This window comes from Panthera leo, chromosome B1, assembly GCF_018350215.1.
Source record: "Panthera leo isolate Ple1 chromosome B1, P.leo_Ple1_pat1.1, whole genome shotgun sequence".
NCBI lineage: Eukaryota > Metazoa > Chordata > Mammalia > Carnivora > Felidae > Panthera > Panthera leo.
This window is the reverse complement of record NC_056682.1, coordinates 110,741,149-110,763,264: the sequence shown is the minus strand read 5'-3', so window position 1 is coordinate 110,763,264 and position 22,116 is coordinate 110,741,149. Positions and strand designations below refer to the sequence as shown.

Below are 22,116 nucleotides of genomic sequence, written 5' to 3'. Positions count from 1 at the left end.
TGTCACTGTGAACATGCTCATATTCCCAAGATACAGGTCCCAAGATTTTCTCCGAACTAGAATATCTAAGAGTGGACACTGGGTCATAGTGCACCCACTATGTGCATTTTTTTTTTACTTTACTGTATAATGCCAAACTACAGTTTCCAGTTTCCAACAATAGTGAATGGAAGTAACAGTGACTATTCTTGACAACTGTTATCCAACTTAAATTTTCTCTAATCAAAAAGTTGTGAATGGTCATGGTTTGAATTTGTATTTCCTGATTACCAATGAGCTTGGGCACGTTTCATGTGTTCGTTGGCCATTAATGTTTTCTCTTGTGTGAAGTGTCTGTTCAACTCTTTTGTTCATTCTTTTTCTACTATGAGATTGGTCCTTTTCTCAAGGATTTATAGGAATTCTTTGTATATTCTCAATAGAAATCCTTTGACAGTTACATACATTGCAAATACTTTCTCCCAGTTTATGACTTGTCTTTTCACTTTCTTTATGGTGTTATTTTACTAATCAGAAGTTCATCTCTCTCACTAATTAAATATCAATCTTTTGTGATTTGCTCTTTTTATAAGTGTTTGAGAAATTCTTCCCCAACCAATGGTCAAAAGGATATTCTGTCTTAGATATTCTCCTCTAAAAGTTGCATACTTTTGTCTTTCACATTTAAATCTTTAACTAGTATTGATTAAAAAAAATAACCACTTAGCTCAAGGTCATGTATTGAGCTAGTGTATTAAACCAAATTCCCATATATACATGTGTCTCTTGCAGAACTATATTTAGAAAGGCAATTTGCCTATCCTAGTGCCAGTAATTTTTGCATCATTTAATATGATTTTATTATTAATTATTGACATCTGTTATGATACTCCCTGCTCCTCCCTTGTTATTTTTCATTAGAAGTATCTTGATTATTCTTGAACTTCATCCTTTCACATAAATTTTAGAATCATCTGGTCAGGTTGACACACAAACACATGTTCAGCTGTAGCAACTTTTATTGGAATTGCATAAAGATGGAAATAAATTTGGGGAAAATTGCTATCTTAATAATATTGTCTTTTCCAGGCCACTACCATAGAATATTTCCTCATGTATTTAGATTTCATTAATGTCTTTCAATGAAGTAAGTTTTATAATTTCTTTCCAAAAGTCTTACATAGTTATTATTAGAATTATTCATAGGTTATTTCATATATACACACATATAATTTTTAATTATACTTTACATATTTTATGCCATTGTAAATGGTGTATTTTTATTGTTACATGTTTTTAGCTACTTGTTGTAGATTTAAGGATATTTTGCATAAGACTGAATTTATTGGCTTGTTAGATGTTTGATAAAATTTTACTGGTAAAACTTGTGTTTTCCTTGTAGGAAGGTTTTTCAACTACTGATTACATTTCTTTAAGATTATAGGACCATACAGGTTTTCTGTTTCTCCTTGGTTTCTTTTAAGTAAGTTATGCTTTTATATGAATTGCCATTTTATTGTTTTCAAATGTATTGGTATATAATATTTCATTATTCACTTGTTAGCTTTTTAAAAATCTCTGTAGTAGCTGTTAATGTCCCCTCCTAAGATTTTTAGTCCTACTTTTATTTGTTTGTTCTCTATCTCTTGATCACTTTTACCAGCAGTTTGTCAATTTCAGTGGTCTTTTGAAAGAACTTTATTTTATTGAGCTTCCTATGGAATATTTGTTTTTTCCATTAATTTCTGTTTCATTCCATTAATTTCTGTTCTTTTTTTAACTTCACTTTTTCTGCCATTTATTTTTTCTATTCATTTCCTTACTTTTGGTTATTTAGGTTTAACTCATTAAATTTCCCTCATTCTTTATTTCTATTGTAAGTATTTTGGCTATAAATTTCCTTTTATGTTCTACTTTGATTGAATTCCACATATTTTGACATGCCATATTTATCATTCCATTGTAATACTCTCTAATTTTCATAATGATTCTTTCTTTGACCTGCAAATTATTTAGAACTGTATTTCTTAATTTCCATCTATTTGAATATTTTTCTAGTCATCTTTTTGTTATTGATTACCTTAATTGCCTTTCAGTCATACAATGTCATATGCAAAACATTAATCTGTTTTCTGAAATTTGTTAAGATTTGTCTCATAGCACAGTAAACCTTAAATTCTTGTAAATGTTCCTTCCAGGCATGCTTGAAAGTAATGTATAGACTGCCATTGATATGTTGTTTCATAAATATCTATTCAATCAAGTTTGTTAATTGTGTTGATCAAATCAGTGATATCATTACTTTTTTTTTTTGTCTGCTTAATGTATTAGTTTCTAAAAGAGGTGTGTTAAATTTTCCCACTCTGATTATGTATTTGCATATTTTTCTTTATGGTTCTTTTTTTTTTTAGAGACATTAAGCAACCTTTTTAAAATTTTTTTTTAATGTTTATTTTTTTTTGAGAGAGAGAGACAGAGCGGTAGCAGGGGAGGGCTGTGAGAGAGGTAGCAAGACACAGAATCTGAAGCAGGCTCCTGGCTGTGAGCTGTCAGCACAGAGCCCGATGGAGGGCTCGAACCCAAGAACCATGAGATCCATGGCCTGAGCTGCAGTTGGATGTTTAACCGACTGAGCCACCCAGGTGCCCCTATTGTTCTTTCACTTTTTGTTTCATATATATTAAAAGCTATACTCCTAGATGCATATACATTTAGAATTGCTATACCTTCCTGGTGAACTGAACCATGTATCATTGTAAAGTAGCTTTTTTATCTTTATTAATGCTTTTTGCCTTAAAGTCTGTTTTGCCTAATATTAATATACTTTCTTTTATTTATTTATTTTTATAATTTTTTTAGTTTTAAAATTTTATTTTTATTTTTTTTTAAAGTTTATTCATTTATTTTGAGAGAGAGAGAAAACATAGGTAGGGGAGGGGCAGAGAGAGAGGGAGAGAGAGAGAGAAAACCCCAAGCAGGCTCTGCACTGTCAGTGCAAACCCAATGTGGGGCTTGAATTCACAAACAGTGAGATCACGACCTGAGCCCAAGTCAAACGCTTAACCAACTGAGCCACCCAAGGGCCCCAATTTTTTAATTTTAAAGAGAGCACGCTAGTAGGGGAGAGAGGCAGAGGAAAGAAGAGAGAGAGAAGCTTAAGCAGGCTCTATGCTCAGTGCAGAACCTAATGCTGGGCTAGATCCTGTGACCCTGGGATTATGACCTAAGCCAACATCAAGAGTCGGAAACTCAACCAACTGAGCCATCCAGACGCCCCAATATACTAACTTTCTTTTAGTTAGTATTTTTCTAATATATCTTTTTCTTATTACCTTTAAACCTTTCCTTATTCTTATGCTTTAAGTAAATCCATGTGGCTATTTTTAAAATCAACTCTACCTTTATCTTTTAACTATAGCATTTAGTTCATTTATATTTATTGGAAATACTGATATATTTAAATTTATTTCTGTCATCATATTTTGTATTTTAAATTTATCCTGACTTTTCCTTGTTTTTTTTTTTCCCTTTTCTTGCCTTCCTTTGGAGTGTTTTGTTTCTTTTCATGTTTTACCTTCTACCAGTTTGAAACTTACATGTTTTATTTTAAAAAGATTATCTTAGAAGTTTTTATCACAGTCTAAAGTTAAAATCTCCCTACCTCCTGTCAATTCCAAGATCTAAAAACACTTTGAGATCAATCACTCTCCTCCTCATATATATGTTGTTTGTATTTGTATGTGGTTTTTTTTTCTATTTTTTAATCTCATAAGACATTGTTATTGTTGTAGCTTTATACAATCAATATTTATATTTAGCCAACATTTCACCACTATTTTTGTTTATTATTTTTCCTTCAATCTCAGGCCCTTCATCTGTGATCACTTTCCTTCTATGTAAAGTATGTACTTTAGGGATTTGTTTAGTAAGAATCTGTTGATGTTTATTTTTAAACATTTTTATTTTTCAAGGTTTCCCCCCAATATATTGAAGATATCCTTTCACTGTCTTCTAGTTTCCATTGTTGCTTTTAGGTAGGTAGCTATAAATCCACTGTTGTTTCTTTGAAGGTGCTGTGTTTTCTCTCCAGTGACTTTAAAGATCTTCTCTGTGCCCTTGGTATTCCCTAGTTTTGTTATGATATTTCTAAATATGGATTTTTATTTATTTAATCTGCTTGAATATTATGGGTATTTTAATTACTGTCTTTCTCCTGTTCTTAAAGTTCTTAGTCATTATCTGTCCAAACATTTCTTTTGCTTCTCCCTCTTCTTCCCATCAAGGATTCTTATGAGGCATATGTTAGAGCTTTTCCATCAATTTTCCCTGTTTCTAACCTCTCTTTTGTATTTTCTCTCTCTGCTTTTTTGTTGTTGTTGCAGTTTAGATATGTTCTGATTTATCAACAGTTTAAAAGTTCTATCTTCAGGCAGAACTAATATTTTACTGAATCTATTTAATTCATAGATTTTAAATTTTTTTAACTATTATTTTTTCATTTATAGAAATTCTATTTGATTCTTTTTCAATCTGCCTATACCTTTGTATAGTTTCCTGTTCTTAACTCATATACTCAATATACTCTTTCAGATCTTTAAGCATGTATATTTTGTAGTCTGTATCTGATAATTCCATTAATTAAATTCTTTGTGCATCTGATTTTACTATCTGTTGTTTCTTCTTTCATCCATTGTTTCCTTTTACCTCATGCATTTTGTGAGTTGGCCAAGGACTCATATTTCTTGGTATTTTATAGGTGGAAATTCTTTGAAGCCTAGTTTGAAGTCAGATTCCTTTAGAGAAGATTATGTTTCATTCCACCAGTTGCCTGAGAAAACCACCAACCTAGGAACTTTCTTTTTTTTTTTTTTTTCATGAAATTCACATATGTAAAACTACCTTTTATTTGCTCTAGCTATTTTTTTTTTTTTTTTGAGAGAGAGAGAGAGAGGGCACAAGTGATAGAGGGGCAGAGAGAAAGAGAGAGAGAATCCCATGAGGGTCAGAGAGAGAGAGAGAGAGAGAGAGGCAGAGCTCATGTTCACCTGAAGCAAGGCTCATGCTCATATGATACGGGGCTCACTCACCCATTGTCAGACTCGAACACATGAACCATGATAATCATGACCTGAGTCAGATGCTTAACCAACGAGCCACCCAGGCACCATGCTGTAGCTATTTTAAATAACAAGCACAGGGTTAGAATATTATTTATCTCTCATGAAGTTGAAAAATATCATATAAAAAGCTAAGGAATGAATGAAAAAAATGATTAGGTATTTGACACGTTTTCAATAAACACATGTGATCTTGAAAAACATCGTATAAAAGCTAAAGAATGAATAAAAAAACGATTTGGTATTTGATATGTTTCCAATAAACAGTTAATTTAAAAATTTACATGAGCTCTGCATGTTTCCTGGGTCGGGATGTCATTATGTTATAAGTGGACTTTACAAGGTATGTTCTCCTGAAGCTTTAGGATCATTTTTAAATAACTTGTTTTAAAGTAATTATTAGCTAGAAGTTTTGTAGATCTGTGGAAATTCTCAAGAGAAAAAAATCTGGTCTCCCTCAAGAGGCAGCATGTTTTGCCACGGGCAAATTTCCTGAGAGGTGGCAGGAGAGGATAAGGATTCACTTTTAGCTTGCCCTTACACTAAAGGATCAACCTTTACTAGGACATCAGTTTTATGCAAGGGAACAGTGTCTTATACATTCCAACTTACGTAGGCCTTCGGTTTTATTTCCTATCTTCCCACACTCCAAGATCGTGAAAACTAAAGTTTCAGCTTACAGTGTTTGCAAATACACTCAAGGCAAAAGCTAACTTCTGTACTGGCTAACCTTCTGGGTTCCAGATTTTTCTTGATTTGTTTTCTGAGTAGTCCTTCCTTTCTTATCATTTTACTGATACATTGTAGATGTGATAAAGGGTGTTTGCAGCATTTTTACTTGTTTTCAGTGGGAATGTTGTTCAGAATGTATAGTCTTCCATACCACTAGAATAGAAGTCTACCCTTTTGGGTTTTGAAGTTAGAAGTTGCCTTCTCCTTCTCTTTTTATTCAGTTTTAAAATGCTAACAATGGCTGTTACCCAAAAATATCTCTCCAAGCCCCACAGTTGTCTTACTCTCCAATCAGTTCTCTTTCTACTTTTGTGTCCCCACTTGCACGGACCAGTACCAGAGGCACTGTGGTCAGAATTTGTGTGTGGGGTTGCTCAGGGGAAGGTGAAAAGGTGGAAAAAGCTGCATTGTCATTGCTGGTGACTGATCAGAGAAATGTATTCTTGTTGTTCTACATTAGACACCAGAATAGAACAATATGATAAACGATTTTGAATGTAGATGAAAAAGTAATTTTGGTATAATTATTCATTTATATATGAATCAAATGAGCTCTGTATGTTCGCTTATGAATCTAACCAAACATTAATTGAATTCCAACAAAGATATTTTAAACTGAGACTTTGGACTATAATCCTGTTTAATATTTTAATGTACTTATGTCTTATTTCCATGATTATATTATAACTCCTTGACAGTGTAGGCTTCTTTATGCCTCTACTTCTTTATGCTTCCCCACATCGTTTAGCTTAAGGATTATGACTAGCTGGCTGGTGGATTATTACAGAAGTGGCAGCTGGTAGACCATGGAATGCCTTTGGAATTCTTTTATTTTCTTTGATTTACCCCCAAAGGAGTACTAATTGTCCAAGAAAAAGACTCACAAATGCCAAAAGAAATGGGGTTTTGAATAATACACTGATTTGCCTTCTCTTAATGATGGCTGATTTCTCAATTATCTTACAACTCATCCACTCAGCTGTATTCTAGGTCACCAATAGAAATAAAATACACAAATATCAAAATCAAACATGGAATATATGAACACATGACCATTTGGCTATGTGCGTGCATGTGTGCCATAGATTCTAACTTTGTTGGATATCTAATATTATCCTGGAAGTATCTGTTTGTATGTTCTCTTGCTCTTGATGGCCTCTTTCTATTTAATTTTTTGAAAAAATGTATATAGGGGATGTCAAAATAGAAAAAATAATTCTTAGATTACAAAAAATATTGGGAAATTAACATTATTCAATTTAGGAATAGGTACAGCTCACAGAACGCCACAGTTCAGGGAGCAAAAATTGATATGTGTTGAAATGGAAAATGATTCTTTTATAAAGGACGCTGACCAAAATTTCCAGCAGGACCATTGCCTGAAGGAAAATTTTCTAGGCTCCAGCCTCTGTTATGCTTAACAATGAACCATACAAGTCTGGACAGATGGTTGGATTCCAAAGTGTTTCTCATGTTACAGTATTTTCTTCCTATTGTCTCTCCTGAATTCTGCAGGGAAATGAGAAAATGCTATAACTTTCAAAAAGTATAAAGAATATTTTCAATATATTTTGGGAAGTCCCAAGTACTAAACATTAATTATCCTGGAAATCTTCTTTTCTTAGAAATGCTTTCTTGGTTAGAATCCAATTGTTTATTCTGCACAGTATGACTTATCTTTCTATCTTTATTGCTAGAAATATAAAATATAAGATGCATTTATGCCTTTTCCTAGATCTCTTCTATGTTCCCTGTCTCAAAGTATGATAACTGTCCATTCAACTTTGAGCTATGGTGAGCCACAATCTTGGGACTCATTTTTAAGACCATATCTATCCAACAGCAACACTGCATTTATTCCCTAAACAGCCCTCAAGTTTGTCCAACTTTCTGTCTCTGTGACTCTGGCCCAAAGTTCTGATATTTCTCGCCTAGATTATTACAATAAATGCCTAACTAATCTACCTGCAATCACCTTTTTCCTCTCTGCCCCCAAAACACCCTATAGCCAAAACAGAATGAACTTTTCCAAATGCAAATCTGGTCATGTTCCTCCTGCTACCAGTAGTTTCCTGTGACTCTTGTGTTAAACACAAGATTCCTTACCTGGCACACAGGGCCCTGAACAGCCCCTACCTACTTCTCCAAACTCACCTCATATCAACTTTCTCCTTTTATCTCTAGTTAAACTAATTTGGCCTTCTTTCATTTCTTCTATATTTCTTTCTGCATTATGGCTGTTCCCTACCATTTTAATTTCATTAAACACCGTTCTTCTTACAAAGTTTAATTCAAGCATCATATCCTCAAAAAATCTCCCATTAACCTGCTCTAGTTTCACCCAAATTATTAGGACAAGTCCTGTTGTTTGCCCTCACAGACCACATTTCTTATCTCTCTTTCACAGCACTTAGACAAAAGGAAGAGATTTATGATCCTGTAGACTTTAGGGTTTCAAGTGAGGGAACAAAAGCAGAGTTATATTTATTTAGTAATCAACCTCTAAGATTCAAGCCAACATTTCTAAACCACAGAGAAAAGTATACATAAGAATATTATACCTAAGTGTTCTCAAAAGAGCCAAGAATTATGCAATAAATAAGTATCAGATATTCTTAGGCAAAATAGACAATCTGCTGAGTATGTAATTTAAGACCTGGAAAGATACTAGCAATTGTTCCCACTTAACCCCCTTAAAATAGAGATAAGAAAAATGAGTCTCCACAGTGAATCTCAGAGGTCTCACAAATAGTTGACGATAGAGAATGAAGTGGAATTAGTCACAAATATCTGTTGAACACTATTATGTGTAACAGTTTCCCTATATCCAAGTCCTCTATTCATTACTACATGCTCTTTCTGTTTAAACATTTACAGAAACAGAGCAATTAAAGTTTATTTTAATTTGTCAGTATAACAAAAGACTACCTTCTACCTTAAGAGGATGATATAGCACCAACAAAACATTATTCTAAGCCTTTAGACAAAGGGATGATGTGCTATTAACATTACATCACAGTACAAGATTATTTCTTTGTGCATGAGTTCTTCATATTTTCTTATTATACTCTTCTTTCTATATGAGGTCCTAAAGAGGATCCTAAAAAGAGAACCCCCTTCTTCCTTTCATTTGAAGAAAAAGGAGTGTGTCCTACTCACCTTCAGTTAATTTCAAGCAAGGTTTGTTAAGTTTCTCAATTACCAACTGCATTTCTCAATCTCCATGCTAACCCTCCAGTAGAGCACAGCTCCCTTTTTCAGGAATGGTGGGCCATTCCATTGCTACATGGCTTCTTGCTCGTGCTAGTCCACTAATTAGCTCTCTGACCAGCCCTTACTTCTTGGTTCCTTTCGTAGAAAGGCAAGCTAATGGCCAGCTCTTACCATACAACATTCATTTAAAAATACTTGAGCTAAAAGGGACATTGGAAACCATTTAGTACCACAACCCAATCCATGCAGGAATACTTTCCGAAACATCTTAAACAGAAGAGAGATTTAATTTTACTTATGCTTAAATGCATCCAGTAACTAATTCATCACAATCTCACTTCTGTGAATTCTCTTTCAAGAAACAGGAATTTTGTATCCAAGTACTCTACTTGTGTTTTTCACCAACAATACACCATTATTTTAAGGAAACAAGCCTGTAACATCCTGAAACTTTGCTTTGGCAGTTTTCTGTCTAAAGAACGTGTGTGTGTTTTCAAACCCCAAGTATATAAAGTATACCAGCCAGGTTAGAATGAAAAAGTGAAAAGTTTATATTACACAGTTAGTTCATCTTTCATTTTCTGTTCCTGTTAAGGAAAAAAAAAAAAGAAAGAAAAATATTTTCTTGCTATTTAAAATTCAAGACTAGCTTCTTAAAATAAGATTTTTTATCCCAACACCTACGCAGCAATTCATGACTTTAATATTTTTAATGATTACTTCCCTGCATGTATAAGCCAGGAGATGAAGGGACATGAGCCATCCATACATTTGTTACTTTCTTCCCTTTCAGACTCTCTTGCTTTGGTAATAAAATTCTATGTGCCCTAGGGGCGCCTGGGTGGCTCAGTCGGTTAAGCGTCCCACTTGGGCTCAGGTCATGATCTCGCGGTTTGTGAGTTTGAGCCCCGCATTGGGCTCTGTGCTCACAGCATAGAGCCTGGAGCCTGCTTTGGATTCTGTGTCTCCCTCTTTCTCTGCTCCTCCCCTGCTCACACTCTGTCTCTCTCTCAAAAATAAATAAAGATTAAAAAATTTTTTTAAAAATTCTACGTGCCCTATAAGAATGTCTAAGCCCTGTAGCAGCTCCACTCTATTCTGGCAAACTCAGGAAGAGTTTCTTTGTTTCATTTGTTCATTGTAAACAAAGGAAGTTTGTTTTGTTTACAGTGTACATTCCTTAATAAAGGGAAGATTTATAGATAATAAGATAGTATTCTTATTTATTTATTTGTTTATGATCTGTAAGATAATAAAGATGTGTTAATCCAGTAATTTTCTGGTATTTATTTGCCAGGCACTTTTGTACTGTTAGTAATTTATTTTGTTCGTGATATTACCTTGACTGCAATAGATCATTATAGTATATTCATATTTACATATGCAATCTCTCATCCAAAAATTCATCCATACACTAGATCTAGGAAATTGGGCTTTCTGGGATATCATTTCTCTATTTTATTTGGCAATACGCCTGGCGGTGAAGAGCTTTAAATTTGGCATCTGTCATTGCCTATCTTGGTCCAAATTATATGATGCTAAATACCATGAAGAATACCTCACAGGGGAAATCAGTAGTGGGTTATGAGAATGGTAAACTTCATATCACCATGTGCTTGTATCTGAATATTAGAACTGTTAGCCAGATGCTTCCTGTAGACTTCCGGAGAGACAGAAAGTGCGGTGCCACTGGGATCCAGAGGCACTGATGGGAAGTATGCAGAAGATACATAAATCACAGAGTATATTCATTTCATTTGGCTTCATGAGATTCCACTGACATCACTGCGGGTAACCAAGGTCTGCACCAGGACCCTCTCCCTTCTGCTCTCTGACGCCTTCGAGGTGCTGCCCATCTAGACCAGGCCCTGCAGTAATTTCACACACTCCCCTAATAAAGTCCTCCGGGGCTGTCATGTATTTTCATGTGTTTGCCCTATTATCCCTCCCTGCTTGAGTCTTACAGATAATTGATGATGCTTCAGTTAATCATCTTTCTCTCGCTTTTGTTCACCAGGTACCTTCGCCTTGAAGAGGCTCTTTTATTGAGAATCGATGTCTTCTTCTGGGTAATTGATCACCATAGACCCAGGGACACTTGACTCATCGTTGAGGAAGAGTAATCATCATGAATAATCAAAAAGCCGTAGCTACACTACTGCAAGAGTGCAAGCAAGTGCTGGACCGGCTCTTGTTGGAGGCGTCAGATGTGTCGGAGGAGGACAAGAGCAAGGACGAGCAGTGCAGAGGTGAGGTCCTGAGGAGAGGCGCTGGGGGGAGGGAGAAGCCAGCAAGTTTGCTCTCAACTCCCCTGCCTGAACGACATGTTTTCATCTCTGCCCTATTTTTCTTCTCTTGGCAGATGACCACCGAGAGATGAGTGGATTTCTAGGGCATGAATGGGACATGGGCTACAGGCGGACGGGCAGGGGAGGAAGCCCACTTTGTTGCAGTGAATTGCTGTCAGTTCTAATTTTAGGCTTCAGTAAACATGAGGCTACAAGAAAACAGTTTAGTTCAAGAAGAACAAAGGGTGCAAGTAGGCTGGTGCTCGTAAATTTCAATTATTAAAAAATTGAAGCAACTTCTGAATGGTGGCATATACTTTTTTCAAACTAAGCTTTTGTGCCTCATCAGTTTCCATAGGCTTCTACGGTTTCCATAAATATGTCATCTCATTGGTCCAATCTTTCTTTTTTTTTATTATCAATACATTTCTCATGCTGCATTCACATGCCATTTGTAAAATAAATCCTTTCATACCGATGAATACTGATTGCATCATTATCAGGGTTTAAGAATTTGGCCTTTTGCTCATTTCATAGTTTATGCCATTCATAGTTTTAGATGAGTCATTGTTTGAGAAGTTTTGATCACAAAGTCTAGAAAGTTAAAACATTTATTTTTTCCATAGCCAGTTTTGGAGAGGGAATTTTCTTTCCTTTCAACATTTGAATAAATTTTCCTGCGTTTCTATAAGTGTATCCCTTTTATGTGCTTTTAATTTTTTTTTTTTTTTTTTTGTATTTTTAGTGACTGGCTATTCCTTGTAGAGATAAGATGACATAAAATGCACACTCCCCACCTCTTTTGTTGTGGATGATTATGTAATGGGAAAGGTTCTGGAGGAGTCTTTCCCACATTCTTGTATACTGGCACACACACACAGAGGCACTTCAGGTACCTAGAGGCGTCTTAAATTTTTGTAATCCGTTATTTGTGCCCCTTTCAAGGTAAAAATGCCCCATGTCCCATTGTTTCACAACACCTTAGTTTATGTGTTTTCCTTCTTTATTAGCCAGACACACCACTGCGTGATTTTGCTTGCTAGTTATACGTGCCCATCAGCCTGGGCACACCCTGGCAGGTGTTAGCCCCTTGTCAGGGAACGGCGGGTACTTGGCGCCTCCAGAACACACTGCAGGGCTGGTTCTAGTTCCCTCAGGGCCAGCGTATTGTGTTCTAGCTGCTGAAGTTTTTCTCTTGTCCTTTTACTACGTGGCATCCTTTGTCTCTTTAGCCCAAATTCCTTCAAGCTTTGTGTTCTCCCTAGTGAAAACTCAGAGCCCCCACTTGGGTAGCATTTTCTTCTTTTTTCTTCCCAAGTGCCACAGAAGAGGAGAAATAATCAGTTTAGTTCCAGATAAGGCAAATCAGGGCTACAAAATCATTCGATTAGCAACGGCCCTTCAGGTACGCTGCTTGGGGAAGTAAGTGATCAGAAAGGCAGAAGAGGATACTGCTCCGTCAGTGGCTGACTGCTGGGGTTGGCTGAATCTGATAAGCCAGTGCAGGAGGAAATTTGTGCTGAGCCATTGATAATCTCAGCATTAACCCATCCGCATGGAGGCAGGCTTCATGATCCACCCCAAGCACCATCAGTACAACTGAATGCAGTGTGAGTGCAGAGTCCCTCCCTTAGCAGGTGGTTTCTGAGCCATACTAGTGACTTAAGTGGTCACTCACATGTGCTCCAAGAGAAAGGTATTAGTACAGGGCAACTTATGGTGACAGGGCAAGCCAGAGAACTCTAAACATGATTACTGTGGTTTTTGTTCTTTCCCTCCTCTTCACAACCCTGTTCTCTTCCCTCAGAAATTGTCCTTGCCAACATGGGTGACTACCTCTAGCAACTTCCTCAGAAATAGAGAAGGAGGGGCGCCTGGGTGGCTCAGTCGGTTAAGCCTCCGACTTCAGCTCAGGTCACGATCTCATGGTCCGTGAGTTCGAGCCCCGCGTCGGGCTCTGGGCTGATGGCTCAGAGCCTGGAGCCTGCTTCCGATTCTGTGTCTCCCTCTCTCTCTGACCCTCCCCCGTTCATGCTCTGTCTCTCTCTGTCTCAAAAATAAATAAACGTTAAAAAAAAAAAAATTAAAAAAAAAAAAAAAGAAATAGAGAAGGAACTGAAATCTAAACAGATACATATATATATATATACATATACATATATATATGTATATATATATATACACACATATATATGTATATGTATATATATATATGCATATATATACACATATATACGTATATATGTATATATATACATACACCATATGTATATGGTATATTTTATTACATCATATGGTATATTTTATATAATATAATTTACTATCAAATTGGCTAACATACAGTAAAGTGTGCTCTTGGTTTTTGGGGTAGATTCCCATGGTTCATCACTTACATACAACACCCAGTGCTCATCCCAACAAGTGCCCTCCTCAATGCCCATCACCCATATTTCCCCTCTTCCCATCCTCCCATCACCCTCAGTTTGTTCTCTGTATTTAAGAGTCTCTTATGGTTTGCTTCCCTCCCTCTCTCAAACAGAGATATATTTTTTAAATGTATTTCAGAAGCATCATTTATTTCAGTGTGCCACACTGGACTATCCATGTTCTGGCATGATCTGTAAGGAAAGGGTAGTGTGGAGGAGGCAAAATGAGTTGTACAGAATCAGATTTTCTCCATCATCATGAAAAAAAATTGAAAATATTGAGACCATTCAGTGCCAACATATGGTGAAATTTTTTGAATCCAGATATCAGATTCTTGTTGTCATTTGACTACTCATTTGACTCCAGAGCTTGATACTCACAGGCAGAGTGTCCAAATTTATTGGTCAAACTGGGACACTTGAGAACAAGAAGGAGCACTATTAATAAGTACAGGAGGACCACAGAGAACTGTCCTAAGTGAACAGGACTGAGTAGTCATCCTATTCCCAACTATTTAGAAATATCATTTAAGAAACTTTCTTTACATACATACTGGAGCATTTCTGGCAATCAGAGGGCCAAGCTTTCCAGCAGATTATGACCACATAGGTCCCTAATGCCATGGCTCTGCTTTCTTTGGAGGAGTGCTATCACACAGTCAGTGCTCCGTAGTTCTGGGTTGCTGAATCAGGAAGCAATGATTTCAGTGTGATATTTATAAATCATCCTCAATAGTCAGTATGGATTACTCACTGGTGTGGCCCATCTGATACCCTCTCAATGCCAAGCAGTGTCTCCTCACCAGCAGTCATCCATACATTTGCCCACTTGGCAAGGACACAGAAAGGCATCATGGACCAAGGCAGAGTTAGGTTTTCTTCCTTCTCTTCTTTTTGTGTTTTACTCTCTCTGTCATATCTCTTGGGTCCTATTTAGCATGTCTCATGTAGATATAAGACAAATCCTTTTAACCATCAGGGTGTGAATTACAACAGCAATAACGCACGATGCTTGTCTTCAGAGAGCTCATAGTCCAATGAGAGGACAGTATGGTTTCAGAGCAGTGGGATGAACACTGAAAGGGCATCTGCATTTGGGGACTTGGGAGCACTCAGGAGGGACATCTCAATTCTGTGGGATGGACATCTCATGGCAGGCTGATGAGAAGTACCCAAGTTTGCACTGAGTGCTAAAGCCAGTGGGCCTGAACTTGATCATGAAAGGACTGGGAGAAGGCAATGCAAAAATGAGGACAGAGTATACAAAGTCATTAAAGAACTGTATGCAGGGCAATGGACTGCTCCATTTTTTTTTTAAGCAAAATGGGGATCAACAGTGTGGAAGTTGGAGTGGATGAGGCAAGATAGGAAGCAGGGGTTCAGGCAAGAATTACTGATAATGAAAAGAAGGAAATGGATTTTTTAGGATCTACAGATTTCAATAGCCAGTTAGATTCAACAAGGAAGAGAGAGCAAAGAATCTAGACTGACTTTTAAGTTTCAGACTTGGTGACTCAGTGAATGGTGGTAGCATTCGTCAAAATAAAGAAACAGATTTAGAAAAAAGACAGTGAGTTCAGTTTTAGATATTTTTGAGTATGAAATGTCTGTAACATAAGCACCTAGAGATTTATAGCTGGCAGTCATATAATCAGGTCCATAATCCCTTATTCAGACCACTTGGGGTTCACATGTGCTTCAGAATTCAGAATTTTTCAAGTTAGGAAGGTAGTATGGAACATGTACCATCTACTACATTCATACTCTGGTGGAAGCTGGACAGCACCTATAGTCAAACATAATTTTTACAACAAAACTTTTGGCTTCTCACTCAGTAAGATAAACAAGACCATAAGTACCCTCTAGTCAGTTCAAGTCTGGTTTGGGTGCCAAACTTAAGAAAAAAACCTTCTAGTTTCCAGAACTTTTTGGGTTTTCCAAGTTTGGACAGGATATTGTGGACCTCTATAATGAGGTTTGGTGCCCAGGAAGAGATCGAATGTGTCTACTAATGTAATACAAAGCCATCCCACAATAAGTTGATACCATTTCAAATTTCATTTTTTTGTAGCCATTGTCAATATTCAGATGTAGTCCATAGTGAAAGTATGAGGTGAGGCGAGGTCTTGGAGAAGTAAAAAGAGGTTGTACAAATTGACTCTCTGCATTACCCAGCTGCCACAAGCCCCAGATGTCATTCCATCTCAGTCCCTTTCTCATTTTACAGGGAAAATAATATTTCCTTCATTCCTTTCTCTGATTCTTCATGCAGAGATAGTCACTGAAGTGCTTTACTTCCTGCTAAAAACCTTTCTTAATGCCTGACTACCCCAATTTACCTGAAGGGCAAAGTAGACCAGGGCCACCCCTGACAGATAGCTTTGCGCTATTATTCTTTGAGTCAGAACCACCAGCTCAGACCAGCCAGCAAGAGGTAGGAAAATTTTTTTTTTGCCACTGAGGTGCTTCATCATAACATTGGTAACTCAACAGCCTTTTCTTTGACTGCAATTTCCTTACCTGAACTCTGACCTTTTCAGCTTCACTCCCCAGTGAATTAAGGACCCTGATCCAGGAGGCAAAGGAAATGAAGTGGCCCTTCGTGCCTGAAAAGTGGCAGTACAAACAAGCTGTGAGCCCAGAGGACAAAACAAACCTGCAGGATGTGATTGGCGCCGGGTTGCAGCAGTTACTGGTAGGAAGAGCCACACCACCTGTTCCTCTGACACCCTGAAGTGAGGCATTTAGCCTCTAAGTGGTCTAATAGATTAAATTTCTTTGAAGCATAAGACAGCCCCTACCCTTATGGTCAGCTCTGCCAGATTGACTAATGTGGGGGAAATAGCTTTTAGAAAGCGTTGCCTGCCTGTAAGACCTTCTGTTGGAAGCCAAAGCAAGTAAAAGTGAAGAAGAGTGGTCAGTAGGTCTATCGAGAAAACTGTCATCCTGAAATGTTTATTATATCCCTGGTAGTCCAGAAGCACTGGTTTTGGTTCTGCCGTGTCTCTTAGCATTTTTATTTTGAAATGCTCCTTTTTAAGGGTTGAGTAGCTTGAAAAAAAAATCATTCACCATTATTTCATCAATATGACATGCTGTCCACCATGCCCCTTCCCAAACCCGGGATCCTCCTCATTCCCTTGTCTCCTCACAATGCGGGCTGTTCAGGAAGCATTAAATCAAAGTCATTGACCTGCTTATTCCTCAAATCACTTCTTGGAAATTGATCAAACTGCTATCTCTTCCTTGGATAGAAGAGGACCTCAGGAATAGCACATGAACTCAGATCTGAGCTCAGGTTTCAGCCTTATGTTCTAGGGATGCTACACAGACTGTCATTGTTCTTTTTAGTAGCATTGTTTTTTTACTTACATTCTCTCAGATGATTGTCAAGGAAGAGAGTCTATTAGCTTATCTGTATTTTTTCTCATGTAAAAATATATGTTTTTCTGGACACCAGGCATTACAAGCAACGATAATATCCTAACATTTTTATTGCATCAGTTTACATGAGAATGTGATTTGGGGTCACCCCCAAAACAAGTGTACAGGTATTGTGTTTGCCTACTGAAACAGAAATCTGGGAAAGGTTCCCTGATCTATGTACATATAATGGCATCTTTGGAGACTTAGTAGAAATAGCAAAGCCCCCACTTTTCCCATGACTTACCCCCGCCAAAAATATAAACAAACAGACTGAGGTTAAGCAGACTGGAGACTGCAGGAAAAGGAAAGTGGGTATTTGGAAAGAATGCAGTGGTGAACCAGCGATCTTAAATGACCAGGCTTGGTATATGTGGAAAAGGGGAATGGAATAATAACTATGGTTTGCGTATCACTGCAGATTTTACAAAGTGCTCACACATATATCATCTCCTTTACTTCTCAAAATGGCCCTCCTGTAATTACCACCATTATCATCCCCATTTTACAGATGAGGGAATTAAGGTGCAGGGAGATTAACGTGCCCAGGGGAACAGACCTCTGAGTGGTGGAGCTACCCCTTCCTCCATCTAGCTACCGATTCTCCTTCAGAAAGCCCCATGTGAGGAACTTGAAAGCACAGGTAGAATCCCCAAGACTTGTTTACTCTAAAGCAAGATGTAGGCTATCCAGTAGAACTTCCTGCGATGCAGGAAATGTTCCATAGCTCTGCTGCCCAGTGCATTAGGCCCCGGCCACTTTGGCTCTCCAGCACTTGAAATGTGGCAAGCATGAGAACTGAACTTTTTTGTGTTATTTAATTTTTAAAAATCAATTTTTATATAAATAGCCACATGTGGCTAGGCCTACGGTTTTATTGCACAGGGCAGCTCTGGAGAAGTGATACTTAAAATGAGACCTCACAGCAGCAGCACTAGAAACTTGTGGGATATTCAGATTCTTGGGCCCCACCCAAGACTTACCAAATCGAAAACTCTGGGCCTGGCAATAAGCATAGACAAGCCCTCCAGAAGATTCTCACGCATGCTAGAGCTTGAGAACCAACGTTCTAAAGAAAAGAGGAAAGTCAGAGAGCCTGATCAGGGATGTGAGGGGAGAAGGAACAAGGTAAGGGGTAAAAGGAGACTCCAATGTGAAGTTTCCAGGAGACCAACCGTAAAAGCAATCTCCTTCCCATTAATTCCAGGAACTTGTTTAAACTTGGGCCAGTTCCTGAAAAGCCATAGTTGCTTCACCTGCTTGGGAAGCCTTGTGTGATTCGGCCGCTGGTGGCGTAGAACGTTCAAGGCTTCCAAGGAAGGTGAGAACAGGACCTCTTCTTTGACCTTTGGGGCTTAGAAATTTCCTCTGAACTCCAAACATAGGCTGAGAGAGGGAGACACATCACACCATGACAACCAGGGTTTTACTCCTCTTGGTCCATCCCGCAATCACCAGATCCCCCTCGCCGCATGCAAAGCTGTTAGTGACTCTAGATGAAAAACTCAAGATGGTATTTTAAAAACTGGGTCTTGCTGCGTTTGGGAGCTAATGTGAGTTGGCAGACAAGCTGTTCATAGTTGTTAGACTGTATTTATTCCTTCTACTTTCCCTCTACATACTGCACGGATGTCACAGTTGGGAAAATAGAGACATACAGAATTTAAGACATTTGTGTCCGGCTCACGAGATCACTAGTGGCAGCTCTGAGAATCAGTCCATTAGGCTTCTTTAGTCCCTGATGTATTTAACCTGGGAGCTTTTTGAACTCTGAGCATCATTTTCTTTCGCTTCCCCAGCAAGCTATAAATTAAGTAACCACACCTCCTAAAGACTCTTAGGATGCTTTCCTATTGTGTCAGACCCCAAGTGCACAATTACTAAACCACTCTGTTTTGTAAATACAGAGCACTATAGCACTCTGTGAACTCATGCTACTTTCGATATCTTAGCTTGCCAAAAGTATCCCGAGTGAATTCCATGATTTGTTTTTGTCCCATTATCTGTTGGTTTCAATATTATTCTTTACTGAAGCGGGCTGGCCATGTTTTAATAATCAATTCATTACGAGATTCTCTTCTTTACATGAAAAATTGGTTAAAGGCTGCTGAGTTTTCTCTTCAGCCAAGTTATGTCTTCTTACGCTTTTTTCCACAAATCTAAACTTGCCATGATTTTCTTTGCCTTGAAATGAATCCTTCCCATAAAGTTTCCCCTCCATTTTTAAAATTAGCATTACACTTAGAGTCTAGCCACTGTTAAGTTTAATTTAATTTAAGTTAATTCCACAAATAACATATCAAAGTTAAGCACAGAATTATGCTGAGTGCCTGAGTTAGTGAAATTAAGGGTCATTTATAATGTTACTCTCTTAGGCTAAACTTAATCAAGAAAAATTATATGTGTTTTATGCTTTGCTTTCTGTTCTCCACAGCCTCTCCCATTTCCTCCCTCCCCACACGCTTCCCCCCACCCCGCCTCCTTCTTCCCCACCCCCAACCTTTTCTCCTTTGGTGTGTGGCCACAGACAGAAATTTATGGCAGGGGCCAACCTCCTTTACACTCCACACAAAGCTCGCTGACTTGAGAGAGTTTGTTCGCTCTCTCCCAGAAAAAACACCTGCAGCACGCTCCCCAAGAAACCTGGAGAGATGGGAGATTAATGTGGCTGTAATAGCTGGGCAGTGTTTTTGGTATTATGCCCTCTCCCCAGGTAGATGGGTCTTTTCCGAGATGATACCAATTATTTATTGCTGAAACATCTGTTGATAACTGCAGCTGCCCTTGTGAAACAAAGCCTATCACGGGGTCACAGGCTATAGGGACCTAAAATCCTACCTCATGCTAGTTTTAGACTATTCAATAACACCCTCAAGTCCATGGGTTACCATCATCTTTAATGTCTCATCATGCCATAGAAAATACTTTGTAAACACTGCACTGCCCTGCCCTACAGGCTTTGAAGTATTATTTCATCTCCATTGGTAATTTATATTCCAGTGCCATTGTGCTGTGGGAAAAAGAGGGGGAACCTTTTTTGTTTTCCATTTAATTGTATATCGCCTGACACTTTGACCTGTATTATTAGTATTAGTCAGAAAAAGGATTTTCTCCCTCTCTTATTTAAAAATAAAATTTCAAGGGAAAGTGAGCGCTCCTTCAGCTCTTTTCACTCAAAACAATGTTTACACTCTAAGAGGAAAAGATGAAAAGCACAAGCAATTTTTTTCAAGTGTCGGAGAAGGGCATTTCAGTTTTTGAAAGAGAACAGTAAGGCCCTTATAAATATCATTCAGCAAAACCTTTGATGGATTTTTTTTTTTTTTTTTCCAAAAAGTATCGAAGGCATTTACCATTAGCTTCTGTTTAGCTTGGTTTTGGGCGGGCACAGTAGCGTTCTTACTAGTAAAACTCTCCTTGCTTCTGAGATGCCAGGGAATGAAGGCACCGGCCTCTGTGTAGATGCCACCTTTTGTAACTTTTCCAGTAACTTTTACACTTCTAAAAATGATGCTTCCTGCACAAATAAAGAAAATATGAAAACAAAACTTTTAAAAAGGAGATTAAGGACATGTTTGGATTTGCATGTCTGTCGCAGTTGAGAGCAGGCTGGGTTGCCGGGCTAAGAGAAGTTGCTGGACAGGCCCTGCTTTTGAGCTTTCCTGCAGATTTGGGCATCCTGATCTTGGCAAGGATCTGGCCTCTCCTCAGCCCTGTTTCTGTGGAGAAAGGGAACTTAAGTTTAGTGGGGTGTCTCTGCAAAGAGATATGGGGTAATTTTTAGAGGATGGCTAGAGTAAGGTGCAAGGAGATAAAGCAGTCTCAAAATGAGGATTTTTTCCCCATTTTCTCCTTAACTATATAACCATGAAAATGGATAATATGATAACTTTTATTCCACAATTTTTTTGGAAATATCTGTGCTACCAGTAATTTGAAGAGAGACTACATAAATAAGTAGTTGTTTTCTTATGTGATCATGGGTGAAAAAGCTTTGTGGATGAACAGAGTTTGATAGATTTAACTTCCAGAATGTTTATATGTCTGCAGATAATCTTGTTGTCTTTAACTTGTTGATATTGTTATTTTTAAACTACTTAAAGTACTAAGAGGTCAAAAATTAAAACATAAATAGGAGCTCCTGAGTGGTTCAGTTGGTTGAGCATCTGACTTCAGCTCAGGTCATGATCTCACAGTTCATGAATTCTAGCCCTGCATCAGGTAAGCTGCTGTCAGCACAGAGCCCACTTTGGATCCTGTCACCCTCTCTCTCTGCCACTCCCCTGCTGGCGTTCTTTATCACAAAAATAAATAAGCATTTAGAAAATATATAAAAAAAATTAAAACATAAATGAAAATGAATAAAGATAAGAGTTGTTCATTACAATATTATGGGGAAAGGTTTTTAAAATGGCTAGTATGGGGCGCCTGGGTGGCGCAGTCGGTTAAGCGTCCGACTTCAGCCAGGTCACGATCTCGCGGTCCGTGAGTTCGAGCCCCGCGTCAGGCTCTGGGCTGATGGCTCGGAGCCTGGAGCCTGTTTCAGATTCTGTGTCTCCCTCTCTCTCTGCCCCTCCCCCGTTCATGCTCTGTCTCTCTCTGTCCCAAAAATAAAAAAAAAACGTTGAAAAAAAAAAATAAAAAATAAAATGGCTAGTGTGATTAACCTAAGAGCAGAGAGGACAGGAATAGTATTTAGCAAAAGATGACTATAAATGTATTAGGAAATGAAAAGTCAAGTTCAAGAAAGATACATTATGTGAGGACTAGGTAAGGTGAGATGCTATCCCTGGAAGCAATAAAATTCTTCTCCATGAATAAGCTCTGGGTTTAAGAAGTTCTTAAAACTAATTTTAAAACATTTATTTCAGGTGTCAGTTTTCATATTAATAATAGAGAATTCTTGGCTCAGATCATGATTCAGGTCATGATCTCACA

At 37.8% G+C, this 22,116-nt stretch overlaps 1 protein-coding gene across 5 annotated transcripts in view; it reads left to right on the top strand.

Annotated features, from left to right (window-relative positions):
• The window catches only part of ALPK1 (alpha kinase 1), a 126,466-nt gene that overhangs the window by 50,062 nt on the left and 54,288 nt on the right, over positions 1-22,116 (top strand). For 4 of the 5 annotated variants that reach the window (XM_042935671.1, XM_042935673.1, XM_042935669.1 and 1 more), the window contains 2 exons: positions 11,059-11,290; positions 16,296-16,450. In XM_042935671.1, the coding sequence (XP_042791605.1) occupies positions 11,170-11,290; positions 16,296-16,450 (276 nt within the window). In that variant the 5' untranslated portion in view covers positions 11,059-11,169. Of the gene's footprint in view, positions 1-3,916; positions 4,014-8,913; positions 9,009-11,058; positions 11,291-16,295; positions 16,451-22,116 lie in introns of those variants that run through there. The other variant, XM_042935670.1, reaches the window with a different exon arrangement.